The 16,648-nt window shown below is 49.0% G+C and overlaps 1 protein-coding gene and 1 pseudogene across 1 annotated transcript in view; both read left to right on the top strand.

The window, feature by feature from the left end:
• Window positions 1-122: 122 nt before the first annotated feature.
• On the top strand, window positions 123-5,160 carry LOC134030891 (cytohesin-1-like; annotated as a pseudogene).
• Window positions 5,161-6,358: 1,198 nt separating this feature from the next.
• The window catches only part of LOC134030887 (dynein axonemal heavy chain 17-like), a 39,687-nt gene continuing 29,397 nt past the window's right edge, over window positions 6,359-16,648 (top strand). The window contains exons 1-19 of the mRNA XM_062474280.1: window positions 6,359-6,721; window positions 6,918-7,102; window positions 7,206-7,398; window positions 7,558-7,657; window positions 7,736-7,821; window positions 7,912-8,037; window positions 8,232-8,384; window positions 8,730-8,816; window positions 8,893-9,060; window positions 9,155-9,271; window positions 9,443-9,711; window positions 9,873-10,068; window positions 10,247-10,393; window positions 12,881-12,989; window positions 13,833-13,936; window positions 14,245-14,382; window positions 14,548-14,691; window positions 15,056-15,241; window positions 16,314-16,568. Coding sequence (XP_062330264.1) covers window positions 6,383-6,721; window positions 6,918-7,102; window positions 7,206-7,398; window positions 7,558-7,657; window positions 7,736-7,821; window positions 7,912-8,037; window positions 8,232-8,384; window positions 8,730-8,816; window positions 8,893-9,060; window positions 9,155-9,271; window positions 9,443-9,711; window positions 9,873-10,068; window positions 10,247-10,393; window positions 12,881-12,989; window positions 13,833-13,936; window positions 14,245-14,382; window positions 14,548-14,691; window positions 15,056-15,241; window positions 16,314-16,568 — 3,102 coding nt within the window. The 5' untranslated portion in view covers window positions 6,359-6,382. The remainder of the gene's footprint in view (window positions 6,722-6,917; window positions 7,103-7,205; window positions 7,399-7,557; window positions 7,658-7,735; window positions 7,822-7,911; window positions 8,038-8,231; window positions 8,385-8,729; window positions 8,817-8,892; window positions 9,061-9,154; window positions 9,272-9,442; window positions 9,712-9,872; window positions 10,069-10,246; window positions 10,394-12,880; window positions 12,990-13,832; window positions 13,937-14,244; window positions 14,383-14,547; window positions 14,692-15,055; window positions 15,242-16,313; window positions 16,569-16,648) is intronic.

Below are 16,648 nucleotides of genomic sequence, written 5' to 3'. Positions count from 1 at the left end.
CTCCTCTCCTTCCTCTAACCTGTGTGTGTGTGCGGGTGTGTGTGTGTGTGTGTGTGTGTGTGCGTGCGTGTGTGTGCGTGTGTGTGCGCGTGTGTGCGCGTGTGTGCGCGCGTGTGTGCGCGTGTGTGTGCGCGCGTGTGTGCGTCTCAGGCAGTTCCTGTGGAGTTTCCGTTTGCCTGGAGAAGCTCAGAAGATTGACCGGATGATGGAGGCCTTCGCCCAGCGCTACTGCCACTGCAACCCCGGGGTGTTCCAGAGCACCGGTACACACAGACACACACACACACACCCCGGGGTGTTCCAGAGCACCGGTACACACAGGCACACACACACACCCCGGGGTGTTCCAGAGCACCGGTACACACAGGCACACACACACACCCCGGGGTGTTCCAGAGCACCGGTACACACAGGCACACACACACACACACACACACACACCCCGGTGTGTGAGTGTGTGTGTATGTGCCTGCTTTTCCTAACCCAAATCTCCACAGAAACACCACTAGACACATCATAGTCAAACATTTTCTCTCATTTTTGTTCAGAAAAGGCTTTATTGGCAAGTTATACATTTGTAATCCAAAGCAATAAGGAGAGCTGGAAGAACTTTTAAGAGTGTCTCCTCCCTCTGTCAGATACCTGCTATGTGTTGTCGTTTGCTGTGATCATGCTGAACACCAGCCTCCACAACCCCAATGTCAAGGACAAGCCCTCCGCACAGAGGTTCACAGCCATGAACAGAGGCATCAACGATGGAGGGGATCTTCCTGAAGACCTGCTCAGGGTAACATCTGATACACTCTGTCTGATACACTCTGCTCAGGGTAACATCTGATACACTCTGTTTGATACACTCTGCTCAGGGTAACATCTGATACACTCTCTGTCTGATACACTCTGCTCAGGTAACATCTGATACACTCTCTGTCTGATACACTCTGCTCAGGGTAACATCTGATACACTCTCTGTCTGATACACTCTGCTCAGGGTAACATCTGATACACTCTGTCTGATACACTCTGCTCAGGTAACATCTGATACACTCTGTCTGATACACTCTGCTCAGGGTAACATCTGATACACTCTGTCTGATACACTCTGCTCAGGGTAACATCTGATACACTCTCTGTTTGATACACTCTGCTCAGGGTAACATCTGATACACTCTCTGTCTGATACACTCTGCTCACTCTGCTCAGGGTAACATCTGATACACTCTCTGTCTGATACACTCTGCTCAGGGTAACATCTGATACACTCTGATACACTCTGCTCAGGGTACATCTGATACACCTGTCTGATACACTCTGCTCAGGGTAACATCTGATACACTCTGTCTGATACACTCTGCTCAGGGTAACATCTGATACACTCTCTGTTCTGATACACTCTGCTCAGGGTAACATCTGATACACTCTCTGTCTGATACACTCTGCTCAGGGTAACATCTGATACACTCTCTGTCTGATAACACTCTGCTCAGGGTAACATCTGATACACTCTCTGTCTGATACACTCTGCTCAGGGTAACATCTGATACACTCTGTCTGATACACTCTGCTCAGGGTAACATCTGATACACTCTCTGTCTGATACACTCTGCTCAGGGTAACATCTGATACACTCTGTTTGATACACCATGTTCAGGGTAACATCTGATACACTCTGTTTGATACACTCTGCTCAGGGTAACATCTGATTACACTCTCTGTTTGATACACTCTGCTCAGGGTAACATCTGATGCACTCTCTGTCTGATACACTCTGCTCAGGGTAACATCTGATACACTCTCTGTCTGATACACTCTGCTCAGAGGTAACATCTGATACACTCTCTGTCTGATACACCATGCTCAGGGTAATCTGTCTGTCTCTTTCCTTCATTCTCGATGATACTAGCTTTTGTTTCTTCCTCTCTTTGTGTCTCCTCTGTCCATTGTCTCTCCTCCTTTTCACTCCTCTCTCTGTGTGTGTGTGTGTGTATATAGAACCTGTATGAGAGCATCAAGAATGAGCCCTTCAAGATCCCCGAGGACGATGGAAATGACCTCACACACACCTTCTTTAACCCGACAGAGAAGGCTGGCTCCTCAAACTAGGTACGACTGCGTCCATGGCACTGGCCTCACGCTGCTCCGCTGCCCTCTAGTGGACAAATTGCAGAAGAACTCGTTTCTTCTTTTTTCTTCTGTCAATGTTTTTTTGGACGTTAGATTTATTGACATAAACGTCATTACTTCAGACTTTTGTTGTGTGTTTACGTTTATGTTGTTTTTCTCCTGGTTGACGTGTGTGTCTGTGGGTGTGTTCTCCAGGAGGTAAGTATCATTCTCCACTCCCCTGCCCTCCCTGCTTCTCTCCAGACTTTACCCGCAAGTCACACTCCATATGCTTTGGCTAGTAGGCAGTCCGGCCCAGCTCATTTACCTGTCAACTCAATCCACCGTGAACCACAACCATGACCGCCCAATCAGCTTCAGAGCCAGTCAGCTTTGCAGCCTATCAGCTTCTCAGTCTCCGGTGCACTAACCAGCTGTTGCCTGGCGCTGGCTAACGCTTGTGTTATCAGTGTGTTTCCTGGAACCGTCCATACCTGCTCTGCCATTGGCTCAGTGCTGCTGCTGTTCCAACCTGGGGAGAGGGGAGAGGGGGGGGGGAGAGGGGAGAGAGGGGGGGGGGGAGAGAGGGAGAGGGGGGGGGGGGAGAGGGGAGAGGGGGAGGGGGGGGGGGGAGGGGGGAGGAGGAGGAGAGGGGGAAGGAGGAGCAGAGGGGGGAGGAGGAGCAGAGGGGGGAGGAGGAGGAGAGGGGGAAGGAGGAGCAGAGGGGGGAGGAGGAGCAGAGGGGGGAGGAGGAGGAGAGGGGGGGAGGAGGAGCAGAGGAGGGAGGAGGAGCAGAGGGGGGAGGAGGAGGAGAGGAGGAGAGAGGGGGGGAGGAGGAGAGGGGGGGGGGGATGGTTTCAGACTGTGCCTTGCCCTGTCGCTCTGCCCATTAACCCCTCCTCCAAAGAGGTCACAACCTCTACCTGTCGCTTGGTCCTCTAACCCCGCCTCTGAGTCTGAGAGGTCACAACCCCAGGTTGACCTCTGATCTTTGACCCCTCAGGCGGGACGCGTGAAAACCTGGAAGAGACGATGGTTCATCCTCACAGATAACTGCCTCTACTACTTTGAGTACACCACTGTGAGTTGGGGGGTTTTTTCTTCCAAAAAAAGTTTGCATCATTGATGAGTACTTGACTGCTGGACTGTACTCTATTGTGCTCTGCTCTGCTTTAATCTACTCTGTTTTAGGCTTCTCTGTTCTCCTCGCCCCTCTTCTCTCCTTTTCAATGCGTGAATTATTTTAATTTTTTTTACGTTTCCCCAAGAAGTTGACAGGTTTAAAACATGTTTGAAAAAATCTTTTTTTTTACATTTTTTGAAAGGTTGACAATATTTTTGGTCAGAGCTACTAGAGTGTCTTTCTCTTCTCTCTTTCTCCTTCTGTCCTCGTTCCTTATGTTTTCTCTGTCATACTTTATAACCGTTACTGTCAGTACTAGTTTTTATATTGTTTGATTTAATCTCTACCACCCACTCTTTTCTCTCTCTCAGGACAAAGAGCCCAGAGGAATCATTCCTCTTGAAAATCTCAGTATCAGACGGAGACGTGAAGACTCCAAGAAGCCTGTAAGCCTCCTCTCTACACCTCTCCATCTCTGCCCCTCTCCTTCTATCCATCCTCTCTCTCCTCTCTCACTCTTCTACACCTCTCCATCTCTGCCCTCCTCTAATATCTCTCTCTTTCCATCCCTCTCCTCTTCTACACCTCTCCATCTCTGCCCTCTCTATCTCTCTCATCTCTCTTTCATCCCTCTCTCCTCTTCTACACCTCTCCATCTCTGCCCTCCTCTATATCTCTCTTTCCATCCATCTCTCCTCTTCTACATCTCTCCATCTCAGCCCAGCGATCAGACTACTTCCCCCCAGAGCTCTCCCATCCACCTCCCCCTCCCCTCCACTCCCCTCCCCCTTCCCCTCCCCTCCTCCCCTCCCCTCCCCTCCCCTCCCCTCCCCTCCTCCTCCAGCCCAGTCCCACCCTTGTTGATCCCCTCTCTCTCTCCGTCTCCCCAGAACTGCTTCGAGCTCTACATCCCCGACCACAAAGACCAGGTGATCAAAGCGTGCAAGACGGAGGCCGACGGCCGTGTTGTCGAGGGCAACCACACCTTCTACAGGATCTCCGCCCCTAGCGTGGAGGAGAAGGAGGAGTGGATCAATAACATCAAGTGAGGCATGGTCCTGGTTGAGGCCTGGACAGGGGGTGGCATGACATAAGAAATGTTACTCATTTAATCGTCTTAACGATTGTTAAGACTGTTGGGTTGTTACCTTCAATTAGCAACAACAACAAAGTATGTTATGGTGGCTAAATGTCGCCCCATAGACACAACATGCAATCGTTAAAACCAAATGATCACAGAATTTGTTATAAAAATGTATCCAGGGAGATTCTACAAAAAAACAATGTGTTACATAGATGGCTATGTTGTCGTAAATCCACTTAGACGCCAAATTGAGCTAATCATGCCGTCAAACATCCAGTTAGCCACAGCTGGGCCCATGTCAGTATCCATGAACCATTTACCTCCACAAAATATGCAAAGGCTCATGGGTAACCAAGACTCCTCATCCTTCATATGTTGACCCTTGGCCGAGGTGTGACACTGTCCTCCATGTATAATCTCTGACCCGGTGAATCCATCTAGTTAAACTCTCTTTATGTTCTTCGCCATTACCCAGAGCTGCCATAAGCAAAGACCCCTTCTATGAGATGCTGGCTGCCCGGAAGAAGAAGGTCTCTTCCCTGAAGGGGCTGTAGGCGAGGCCCAGGCTTCATGGCTGAAGCAGAACAACAGGCCTCACCCACCAACTCGGCCTTCAGAACATGGACCTGCTGTTTTAGGAACCTGTACCACCAACTCTGGGGGGGGAAGGAGGAGGGTTACGAACACCATGAGGGGTTCTGATCCGGAAGTAGTTTGAAGGAAGCTTAAAAGACTGGATCTTCTCCAATAGGACCATCTCCATCTTGTTGGTGCAACCGCTACACCTCCATCTCCTCAGAAGAAGACATACCTTCACTACTCTCAGTTGAACACAACAGAAACACACACACACACGTGCACACACACACACACACACTCACGTGCACACACACACACACACACACTCACGTGCACATACACATTTGAACTGAGGGGAGACTACAGTTTTTCTTCATTGATTGATTGTGCTATGATGTAGATACCATATGATTATGGACCTATTTTTACACAGACCCCATTTTCTGAGTGTCCTACTCATTACTACTAGACTCTTAGAAAGATGTCTTTATTAACTCAATTCCTGTTCTCGTCTGTTTCAACTTATTTGGTGGTTTAACTTCAGTTGTTCTCTCCATACATGTATTATCACAGATGCACATTTTTAGACATTTGAGGGAAACTAAATGGAAAGAAAGGAAGCAAAGAAGGAAAGTCAGGGGGTGTCGAGAGTTAAGTAGTAAGTATTTTGAAACCAGTGACATTATTTCACTGAAAGCATATACAGTCACAATGTGACCTTTCTTTCCAAGAAGAAAATCAACTGGTATTGTTCTAGAACTTCTTAAGTTACTGCGCTGGATAATGAAGATAACAAGCGACTGGAAGTGGATAACAAGGTGGTAATTATGCTGAGGTCAATTTCAACATAGCAGCTGTCTTTAACTTTTTCATAACATTTTTCACAATGTTCAGCCCTCCTACACTGTCCACCATTTTCAGTGACAACTTTGTTTCTATGTTATCTTTAGTTTTGAAATACATTTTGTGTGAATGGTATGTCAATGATTGCCATATATGTCCATTTGTTAAGTTATTTCGTTCCAATGCACTGATATCAAGAATTCAGGTCAAACTTGTTGCTTAAATTGCATTTATCAAGACTGAGTATAATTTATTTTAAACTTTTGTTTTATTTTATCTTGCAAGTCCACAAAGTATTGGAAAGAGTGCCATGTTTATATTTGTTCATTTCATATTATTAAATATACACGTCAGCTTGCACAAATAAGAATACCTTTGTGAATGTATGTTTTGATAATTAGGCCTACATAATACCACGCGGACGAGATGGCGCGGTTTTTAACTTTCCATCAGCTCGAGCGCAGTTAAAACCGTTAGCGAGCTCACAGCCATCTCGAACATTCTGAGCTGGAGGGTTTGATTTTGAAATTGATTTTGAACGTTTTTCAGTTGATGATAAAAGATAGAAAAAGGATCGTAAAAAGATTAGCTAAACTAGCCAGCAGCTAAACAGATTGGGGAAAGTTAGCTGGCTGGTATAGCCATTTAATATGGAGGGGGATGACAAGAGAATCGAGTTTTTACAAGATGTCACTTTAAAGGCGTTTAAACTAAAGGCAGACAAATGGCAGAAGTTTATTGCTGGCGAAGATAACAGAACATTAATTGCTAGTTTTTTTGATAAAGCGGATTTCCCCAGCCTTGTTATTTCTCTAAATGCTGCCTCCCAACTCGTTTCCAGCCTTTCATTCCCTCAAACCATCAAAACCAAAGCTGTTTATTTTACCAAGAGGGATCAAGGGGTTATAACAAAAGACAATATTAAACAGTTATTTGTTGGAGACGTCTCAAATTCCCCCGTGGATGTTGTCATTGGTGTGACAGAGGAGGTAAGTCGCAAATTAAAACTTTAGTCTGCCATAACAGTCCTCCAGTAACGTGAAAAGAAACGAATAGCTAGTCAATATTATTAGCTCTAGCTAACTACAGTACAGTGTCAAGTGAATGATTAGTAGCCCACTGTACAGGACTTTGCTAGTAGCTACTTGTAGTAAGCGAATCAAATGTTACTTTGTGTTTCTGCAGATTATCTACTCGTTACATACAAATAAAGACAATACCCAGCGCTGGCCTAAGGTCGTTTCAGACGACGTGTCTCGCCATGCGCACAAACTGAAGAATGAAGTTTTTGTCGTTGGAGGTCAGGTCAAAGGCAGGACATTTCTACCGCTACCGGAAAACTCTGATGCTCTTGGAGATTCGGAGCACCGGTATCTATCTCACACTCAGACATCACCCATCCACTGACTTCACAGACTTTACACAGATCACTTTCCATAAATAGCCATCGAAATAAACCTTTTTTTATTACAGGCCCTCCCGCCCAATTGATAGCAAGTTGATGCACGCGTTTGAAACCGTAATAATAGACTGGACTCATCAGGTGACCGAAGTTTTAAATAAAGACTCGGCACAACCAATATTGGACAGACAGAAACCTTTGCCCAAAGTGGAGTTTGATTTCTGGAACAACAGATTGATGAATCTCGAGTGTATCAACGTACAGGTACATCCTATTTGACAGTGGATATTTGAAATGTGTCTGGGGGACCTTCCGTCGTGACAGTAATGTAGCTATCCATGGTGCTAAGTTTGATCGTTTGATCCGTTTCTGAGCGGTGCTGTAAAAGCCGCCACCTAAATTTCCATTTGAACATCTTTCCAGTTGATGAATCCGAAAGTGCGCAAAATAGCAGAGATAGTTGAAACTGCAGCAAGCACCTACTGGCCGGCTTTGAGAAGCATTTACAAGGACGTGAAAGAGGGTAACATTTACAGTGTTTTTTCTCCATTCTTTCACTTGTGATTTGATGGATTTGAACTGATTTATTCCTCCATTACAGGCCTGAAAGAGGCTCAAGATATCATGCTGTATCTGAAGCCTCTACAAAAGATTCTTGATGAGATTGAACAGTTGGAGTTCCAACAGGTGACAAACAAGCATTTCTGTTCACCACTTTAAATGTGTGATCACGTTTCACCACAAACTTGACCCCCACGTGTTATGTTCTGTTTCCAGGTGAAAACCTTTATAAAGCCAATGATGCACACAGTGTGCCTCACCTGGGCCAGCTCGGAGTACTACAGGAGCCCAGCCAGGATCATCGTCATCCTGCAGGAGATATGCAACCTGTTCATTGAAATGGTCGGTAGTGGAAATATCTGTATGGTTGTTGTTTCATCAAAGCTTGTGAAGTCATCCTTTATCTATAAACCTCCAGTGAAATCCAAGTTTCTTATTATTACCACTCCATAATGTTTGTGTCATTGATTAATACATAATCAATGACACTGGTCTGATATAATGGGATATTGCTTGACTATATATTTTTCCTGCAGACAAGGAACTTCCTGGGTCCAGAAGACATCATGAAGGGTCTCCAAGGAGAGATAGACGAGATTCTGTCCAACATCAGAATCAGTATCGATTCCCTGGTGGCCTTTAGGGACACTTATGACGACTGCAAACTCAACATGGACACATACTTCAAAGTCAGTCAATACATACATGACAACACACAGAACCGGTCCACATTTTTACGATTTATTCATTTACCAGATGCTTTTATCCAATGAAAGCGCATGCAGATAGAAGCACAGCAGAAAGTAAAGGATCAGTGCAGAGTTTAAACATGACTTTGGTGTCTACTTTCAATGAACAGGGACCCAGCCAGACAACAATATCCCTGTTCTCAGGCTCTGTGCAGTCTACCATCTACTATCTATCAAGCTACTACAGTACCTGTCTACTGCATACTGTATCTAGTTACTTCTTAACTGTGTATCAAGCTAATTTCAAACTATTTCGTGGCATCTCCTGTTCCCTACAACCTCCAGGATGGAAACACCAAGAACTGGGATTTCCCCTCATGCCTGGTCTTCACTGAGCTAGATGCCTTCCTACTGCGTCTGCAGACCATAGAGGTCTGTGTCTCTCTGCTTCTCTCTCTCTCACACACACACACACACCCTGGGCTGACCCGTGTCCTGCCTCTGTAAGGAGGTGTATTCTGTGTCCGTGGAGCTGTTGAAGCTGGAGAAGGTGGACATCCAAGGGGTCCGGGGCACTGCCCTGGGGACCATGGTCTTCAGCATCTACCAGCAGTGCCTGGAGCTTATCAAAATGTTTGCCGAGTGCAAGTATGATGCCATAGACACAGATGACAAAGTAAGGAACAGCCACTTTGATACATTACATTCATTTTCGTTGAGCCCTAAAACCCCTGGGTGTGTTTACCAAAGTGCTTCCCTCTGTCCATCAGACGTTCGATGCAAACTTCCAGCTGTTCCAGGAGCAGATCGTGGACTTTGAGCGACGGCTGGGGACCATCCTCTGTCAGGCGTTCGATGACTGTCCCTCCACAGAGTCTTCTGTCAAAGTGAGACCCTGCAGGACTGTGGCTTATACAGGCCACAGAGGCCTACTGTTGTACTGCCAACCGTTGGAATAGATGGAGGGGTGAGGTGGGGGGACGACAAGCAAGAGTTCATTGATAAATTACTTATTTCTCAATACCCCCAATCTGCAGTTGAACACACTTTTTCTGCAGATATTGGACATGTTTGATTTCATCATGGAGCGGCCCCACATTCAGTCCCAGATCTACTGTAAGTACAAGGAGCTGGTGGAGATGTTCAGCTGCGACCTGGACCGGACCAAGCTGGTGTATGATGCCCAACTGGCTGCCACTGAGCTGGGGAGAGGCATCCCGCCCATTGCCAAGAACATGCCTCTCATCGCAGGCCAGCTCAAATGGGCCCAGGAGATGCGAGCGCGCATTGAGATGCCCATGAAGAGCTTCAAGGCCCTGCGCCACCCGTACGTTACCTGCTGTCACCTAACACAGCATGTTGGCCATCACATCGCTCCTTTGCAACTTTCATCCAGGTTCAGGGTTCATAGGGGGATTTGAACTTGTGACCTCTTGACGTGCAGTGACATGCTCTAACGCTCTGCCCTTCCCTGTGTGTGCTGTCCAGGTGCATGGGGACCAATGAGGCCAAGCTGGTGTTCCAGAAGCATGAGGAGATGCTGCGGTTGCTGTCTCAGTACTGTGACAAGGTGTTCCTCCAGTGGACCTCCAGGGTGGACCGAGACTGCCAGTTCAACCTGGAGCAGCCGCTGCTGCTCCGCAACCCTCACACCTCCACCCTGAGTGTCAACTTCAACAAGCAGGTCTGGAGCTCTGCTCCACGCACACTGCAGCTCTGCATGTTCTCCTGGAGCTCACAGGGGGTTCATTAAGTAGAATGAGCTTGTTTCTCTCTCTCTACCTCTCTGCTTTCTTTCTTTACACGTTTCTCTCTCCTTGTTTCTTCCCCTCTCTCTCCCGGCCCTCTCCACCCTCTCCCAGCTGGTGGCAGTGTTGCGGGAGGTGAAGTATCTGACCATGCAGGGCCAGGAGGACCTTCCAGACAGTGCAGCCACAGTGTTCTCTCAGAACGAGACCTTCAGGAGATACGTGGGCTCCCTGGACCTCATAGTGTCCTGGTACAACCAGGTAGCAGACACACCTCATAGTGTCCTGGTACAACCAGGTAGCAGACACACCTCATAGTGTCCTGGTACAACCAGGTAGCAGACACACCTCATAGTGTCCTGGTACAACCAGGTAGCAGACACACCTCATAGTGTCCTGGTACAACCAGGTAGCAGACACACCTCATAGTGTCCTGGTACAACCAGGTAGCAGACACACCTCATAGTGTCCTGGTACAACCAGGTAGCAGACACACCTCATAGTGTCCTGGTACAACCAGGTAGCAGACACACCTCATAGTGTCCTGGTACAACCAGGTAGCAGACACACCTCATAGTGTCCTGGTACAACCAGGTAGCAGACACACCTCATAGTGTCCTGGTACAACCAGGTAGCAGACACACCTCATAGTGTCCTGGTACAACCAGGTAGCAGACACACCTCATAGTGTCCTGGTACAACCAGGTAGCAGACACACCTCATAGTGTCCTGGTACAACCAGGTAGCAGACACACCTCATAGTGTCCTGGTACAACCAGGTAGCAGACACACCTCATAGTGTCCTGGTACAACCAGGTAGCAGACACACCTCATAGTGTCCTGGTACAACCAGGTAGCAGACACACCTCATAGTGTCCTGGTACAACCAGGTAGCAGACACACCTCATAGTGTCCTGGTACAACCAGGTAGCAGACACACCTCATAGTGTCCTGGTACAACCAGGTAGCAGACACACCTCATAGTGTCCTGGTACAACCAGGTAGCAGACACACCTCATAGTGTCCTGGTACAACCAGGTAGCAGACACACCTCATAGTGTCCTGGTACAACCAGGTAGCAGACACACCTCATAGTGTCCTGGTACAACCAGGTAGCAGACACACCTCATAGTGTCCTGGTACAACCAGGTAGCAGACACACCTCATAGTGTCCTGGTACAACCAGGTAGCAGACACACCTCATAGTGTCCTGGTACAACCAGGTAGCAGACACACCTCATAGTGTCCTGGTACAACCAGGTAGCAGACACACCTCATAGTGTCCTGGTACAACCAGGTAGCAGACACACCTCATAGTGTCCTGGTACAACCAGGTAGCAGACACACCTCATAGTGTCCTGGTACAACCAGGTAGCAGACACACCTCATAGTGTCCTGGTACAACCAGGTAGCAGACACACCTCATAGTGTCCTGGTACAACCAGGTAGCAGACACACCTCATAGTGTCCTGGTACAACCAGGTAGCAGACACACCTCATAGTGTCCTGGTACAACCAGGTAGCAGACACACCTCATAGTGTCCTGGTACAACCAGGTAGCAGACACACCTCATAGTGTCCTGGTACAACCAGGTAGCAGACACACCTCATAGTGTCCTGGTACAACCAGGTAGCAGACACACCTCATAGTGTCCTGGTACAACCAGGTAGCAGACACACCTCATAGTGTCCTGGTACAACCAGGTAGCAGACACACCTCATAGTGTCCTGGTACAACCAGGTAGCAGACACACCTCATAGTGTCCTGGTACAACCAGGTAGCAGACACACCTCATAGTGTCCTGGTACAACCAGGTAGCAGACACACCTCATAGTGTCCTGGTACAACCAGGTAGCAGACACACCTCATAGTGTCCTGGTACAACCAGGTAGCAGACACACCTCATAGTGTCCTGGTACAACCAGGTAGCAGACACACCTCATAGTGTCCTGGTACAACCAGGTAGCAGACACACCTCATAGTGTCCTGGTACAACCAGGTAGCAGACACACCTCATAGTGTCCTGGTACAACCAGGTAGCAGACACACCTCATAGTGTCCTGGTACAACCAGGTAGCAGACACACCTCATAGTGTCCTGGTACAACCAGGTAGCAGACACACCTCATAGTGTCCTGGTACAACCAGGTAGCAGACACACCTCATAGTGTCCTGGTACAACCAGGTAGCAGACACACCTCATAGTGTCCTGGTACAACCAGGTAGCAGACACACCTCATAGTGTCCTGGTACAACCAGGTAGCAGACACACCTCATAGTGTCCTGGTACAACCAGGTAGCAGACACACCTCATAGTGTCCTGGTACAACCAGGTAGCAGACACACCTCATAGTGTCCTGGTACAACCAGGTAGCAGACACACCTCATAGTGTCCTGGTACAACCAGGTAGCAGACACACCTCATAGTGTCCTGGTACAACCAGGTAGCAGACACACCTCATAGTGTCCTGGTACAACCAGGTAGCAGACACACCTCATAGTGTCCTGGTACAACCAGGTAGTAGACACACCTCGATGGATTTGATGGATACACCAGAAAGCTGTCAATTGGTTGGTGAATTCCAACAATAATAACCATAATGTAAAAAATTCGAATAATTCATCAACCAATCTGCACCTTTCCAGCATCTGTCTTGTCTCTTTCTCATAATTCCCCTCTACATAACTAAGTCGTCAGCAGCGGTCGAACAAACATGAAGCCTGATCAGGGAACATGTCGTCCTCCAGATCCTGGCCACCGTCCTGCCGGTGGAGCTCCCCCTCATCCAGGAGGAGCTGAAGGCCATCGACGAGAAGCTGGCCCAGGCTGAGAGCACTCTGAGCTGGAACAGCCAAGGTACAGCCAAGCCCTGGCCCCTGAGGCGAGGGCCAGGGGGGGGGAGGGGAGCTGTCTACCCATGCACAAACAAGGTAGCTACCAGCCCAGTGGCTGTATGTTGGTGTCCTGAACTTCTGAAAACGACCAACCGCAGAACACATTGTTTGTGCATCGGTTGAGTTAGGGTTGTGGTGGTTTATGTTTCCTTTCTTAAGAGCTGTTTTCACAAACCATAACTCACCACAGAAAACCTGATTGTTTTTAATACTTGCGTGAGACCAGCATCTGTGCCGTGTGTGTGAGAGTGCCCTAGCCCTAACCCTAACCCTAGCCCTACACCTAACCCTACACCTAACCCTAACCCTACACCTAACCCTAACCCTACACCTAACCCTACACCTAACCCTAACCCTACACCTAACCCTACACCTAACCCTAACCCTACACCTAACCCTACACCTAACCCTACACCTAACCCTAACCCTACACCTAACCCTACACCTAACCCTACACCTAACCCTACACCTAACCCTAACCCTACACCTAACCCTAACCCTACCCCTAACCCTACACCTAACCCTAACCCTACACCTAACCCTAACCCTACACCTAACCCTACACCTAACCCTAACCCTACACCTAACCCTAACCCTACACTTAACCCTACACCTAACCCTAACCCTACACCTAACCCTAACCCTACACCTAACCCTACACCTAACCCTACACCTAACCCTAGCCCTAGCCCTAACCCTACACCTAACCCTAGCCCTACACCTAACCCTACACCTAACCCTACACCTAACCCTAACCCTACACCTAACCCTAGCCCTACACCTAACCCTAGCCCTAACCCTGCAGGTGTGTGGGAGAACATCCAGCTGATGAGAGATACGCTGCAGGACTTCCACAGCAGGATCAACCAGGCCAAGGCTAACGTGGAGGCCATGAACCACATCATGGAGGTGACTGATGGGAGGCTGTCGCAGGCTGTCACTGCACAGACAGGCTTCTGTCTGGCCAGGAAACAGGCTGTCACTGCACAGACAGGCTTCTGTCTGGCCAGGAAACAGGCTGTCACTGCACAGACAGGCTTCTGTCTGGCCAGGAAACAGGCTGTCACTGCACAGACAGGCTTCTGTCTGGCCAGGAAACAGGCTATCTGTGCCCAGTCCACAATAATAATAACAACAGGCTAATTTAGCAGATGCTTAAAGCAAATGATCCTGGGGGGTCAAATGCTCAAACCACCAAGCTCTCTGTGTTCATGCAGGAGTGGTCTGTCAGCCCCATGTTTGAGAGGAAGTGCAGCAAGGATTCTCTCCTGGACCTGGACGGGAGACCAGCAGCTCTGATCAAGAAGTACACGGCCATCAGAGACTCTGGAGAGAAGCTGCACCAGCTCACTGAGGTTCAGTCATGTTGTTTTAACTCTACAACACCTACCTTCACACACACACAAGCTGCTAAGTCTGTTTAGCAGTGGAGACGTTGGCTCTGCAGGGTTAAACTCACATCAGGTACGGGTGTCTGAGGGCAGAGAAAGCAGAGCTGATCCTGTGTTTGTGCCCACCAGGAAAATAAGAGGCTGTTCAAAGCAGATGACCTGACTGAGTCTTGGAGGGCGTACGTTAGCTACATCGACAACAAAGTGTTGGACGGATTCTTCAAAGTCGTCCTCGTGTCTCTCAAATTCCTGGCCAATAACATGCAGAACAAGGTAAGGTGTGAGTGGTCAGAGTGAAGGAGCGGCCTGCCTGCAGCCGCACGGTGCAGCAGCACGGTGCAGTGACCTCCTGCAGCAGCACAGTGCAGTGACCTCCTGCAGCTGCACAGTGCAGTGACCTCCTGCAGCTGCACGGTGCAGCAGCACGGTGCAGTGACCTCTTGCAGCAGCACGGAGCAGCAGCACGGTGCAGTGACCTCCTGCAGCAGCACGGTGCAGCAGCACGGTGCAGTGACCTCTTGCAGCAGCACGGTGCAGCAGCACGGTGCAGTGACCTCCTGCAGCTGCACGGTGCAGCAGCACGGTGCAGTGACCTCCTGCAGCAGCACGGTGCAGTGATCTCCTGTGCGCCCCGCAGGCCAGCAGAGAGCCCCTGTTTGAGGTGCGCTTTGAGCTGGAGGACGGAGAGACGGCCTTCTACCCCTCCCTCAGCTACGGCATCGCCAACAGCTTCTACGACATGCTGGAGGATCTCATCAACGATGTGTACAAGGCCGCCACTCTGGTGCCACGCTTATCACTGACCAACAAAATGTGCTACCAGGTGAGCACAGTCTTCATTCCTCTCCTGTTGTACAGGAGAGAGTCCTACATGAGTGCATATGTGTGGCCAGGGTCCAAAATTAAGTTTTTGGCTTAAAATATATACCAGACAGATATATTTTTTACCAGCCTGTAAATTATTTGCTTTACTATTTCAATTTGGTATTATTAGTATTTAGCATGTGACCTGTGTGTGTGTGTGACCTGTGTGTGTGTGTGACCTGTGTGTGTGTGTGACCTGTATGTGTGTGTGACCTGTGTGTGTGTGTGACCTGTATGTGTGTGTGACCTGTATGTGTGTGTGACCTGTATGTGTGTGTGTCCTGTGTGTGTGTGTGACCTGTGTGTGTGTGTGTCCTGTGTGTGTGTGTGACCTGTGTGTGTGTGTGTGACCTGTGTGTGTGTGTGACCTGTGTGTGTGTGTAACCTGTATGTGTGTGTGACCTGTGTGTGTGTGTGACCTGTGTGTGTGTGTGACCTGTATGTGTGTGTGACCTGTATGTGTGTGTGACCTGTGTGTGTGTGTGACCTGTGTGTGTGTGTGACCTGTATGTGTGTGTGACCTGTGTGTGTGTGTGTGGCCTGTGTGTGTGTGTGACCTGTGTGTGTGTGTGTCCTGTGTGTGTGTGTGTCCTGTGTGTGTGTGTGACCTGTGTGTGTGTGTGACCTGTGTGTGTGTGTGACCTGTGTGTGTGTGTGTGTGTCCTGTGTGTGTGTGTGTCCTGTGTGTATGTGTGTGTGTCCTGTGTGTGTGTGTGACCTGTGTGTGTGTGTGACCTGTGTGTGTGTGTGTCCTGTGTGTGTGTGTGTCCTGTGTGTATGTGTGTGTGTCCTGTGTGTGTGTGTGTCGTGTGTGTGACCTGTGTGTGTGTGTGACCTGTGTGTGTGTGTGACCTGTGTGTGTGTGTGACCTGTGTGTGACCTGTGTGTGTGTGTGACCTGTGTGTGTGTGTGACCTGTGTGTGTGTGTGTCCTGTGTGTGTGTGTGTCCTGTGTGTGTGTGTGTCCTGTGTGTGTGTGTGTGTGACCTGTGTGTGTGTGTGACCTGTGTGTGTGTGTGTCCTCGCTGCCAGCTGGAGCTGGATGAGATGTCTGCGTTGTCAGAGCTGCGTGAGGATGTGATGAACCAGGTGGTGGCGGCCATGAGCCAGGCGGAGGAATGCAAGGAGGGGCTGTACCTGTACTGCTACCTGTGGCAGGACGACCGCAACGACTTCATGGAGCAGTTCCTGCTGTACGGGAAGGTGCTCTCCCCCGAGGAGATCGAGGCCCACGGAGACGAGAGCGTGCCAACCAACCCACCCACCCTCAAGGAGTTCAAGGAGCAGGTGGGGCGGTGTGTGTGTGTGTGTGGTGGGGGCTTGGTGTGTGCGTGTGTAGCAGGGTGTGTGTGGCTTGATGTGTGGTA

Source organism: Osmerus eperlanus, chromosome 12 (assembly GCF_963692335.1).
Source record: "Osmerus eperlanus chromosome 12, fOsmEpe2.1, whole genome shotgun sequence".
NCBI classification, from domain to species: Eukaryota; Metazoa; Chordata; class Actinopteri; order Osmeriformes; family Osmeridae; genus Osmerus; species Osmerus eperlanus.
This window is presented reverse-complemented; position numbering and strand designations above follow the sequence as displayed.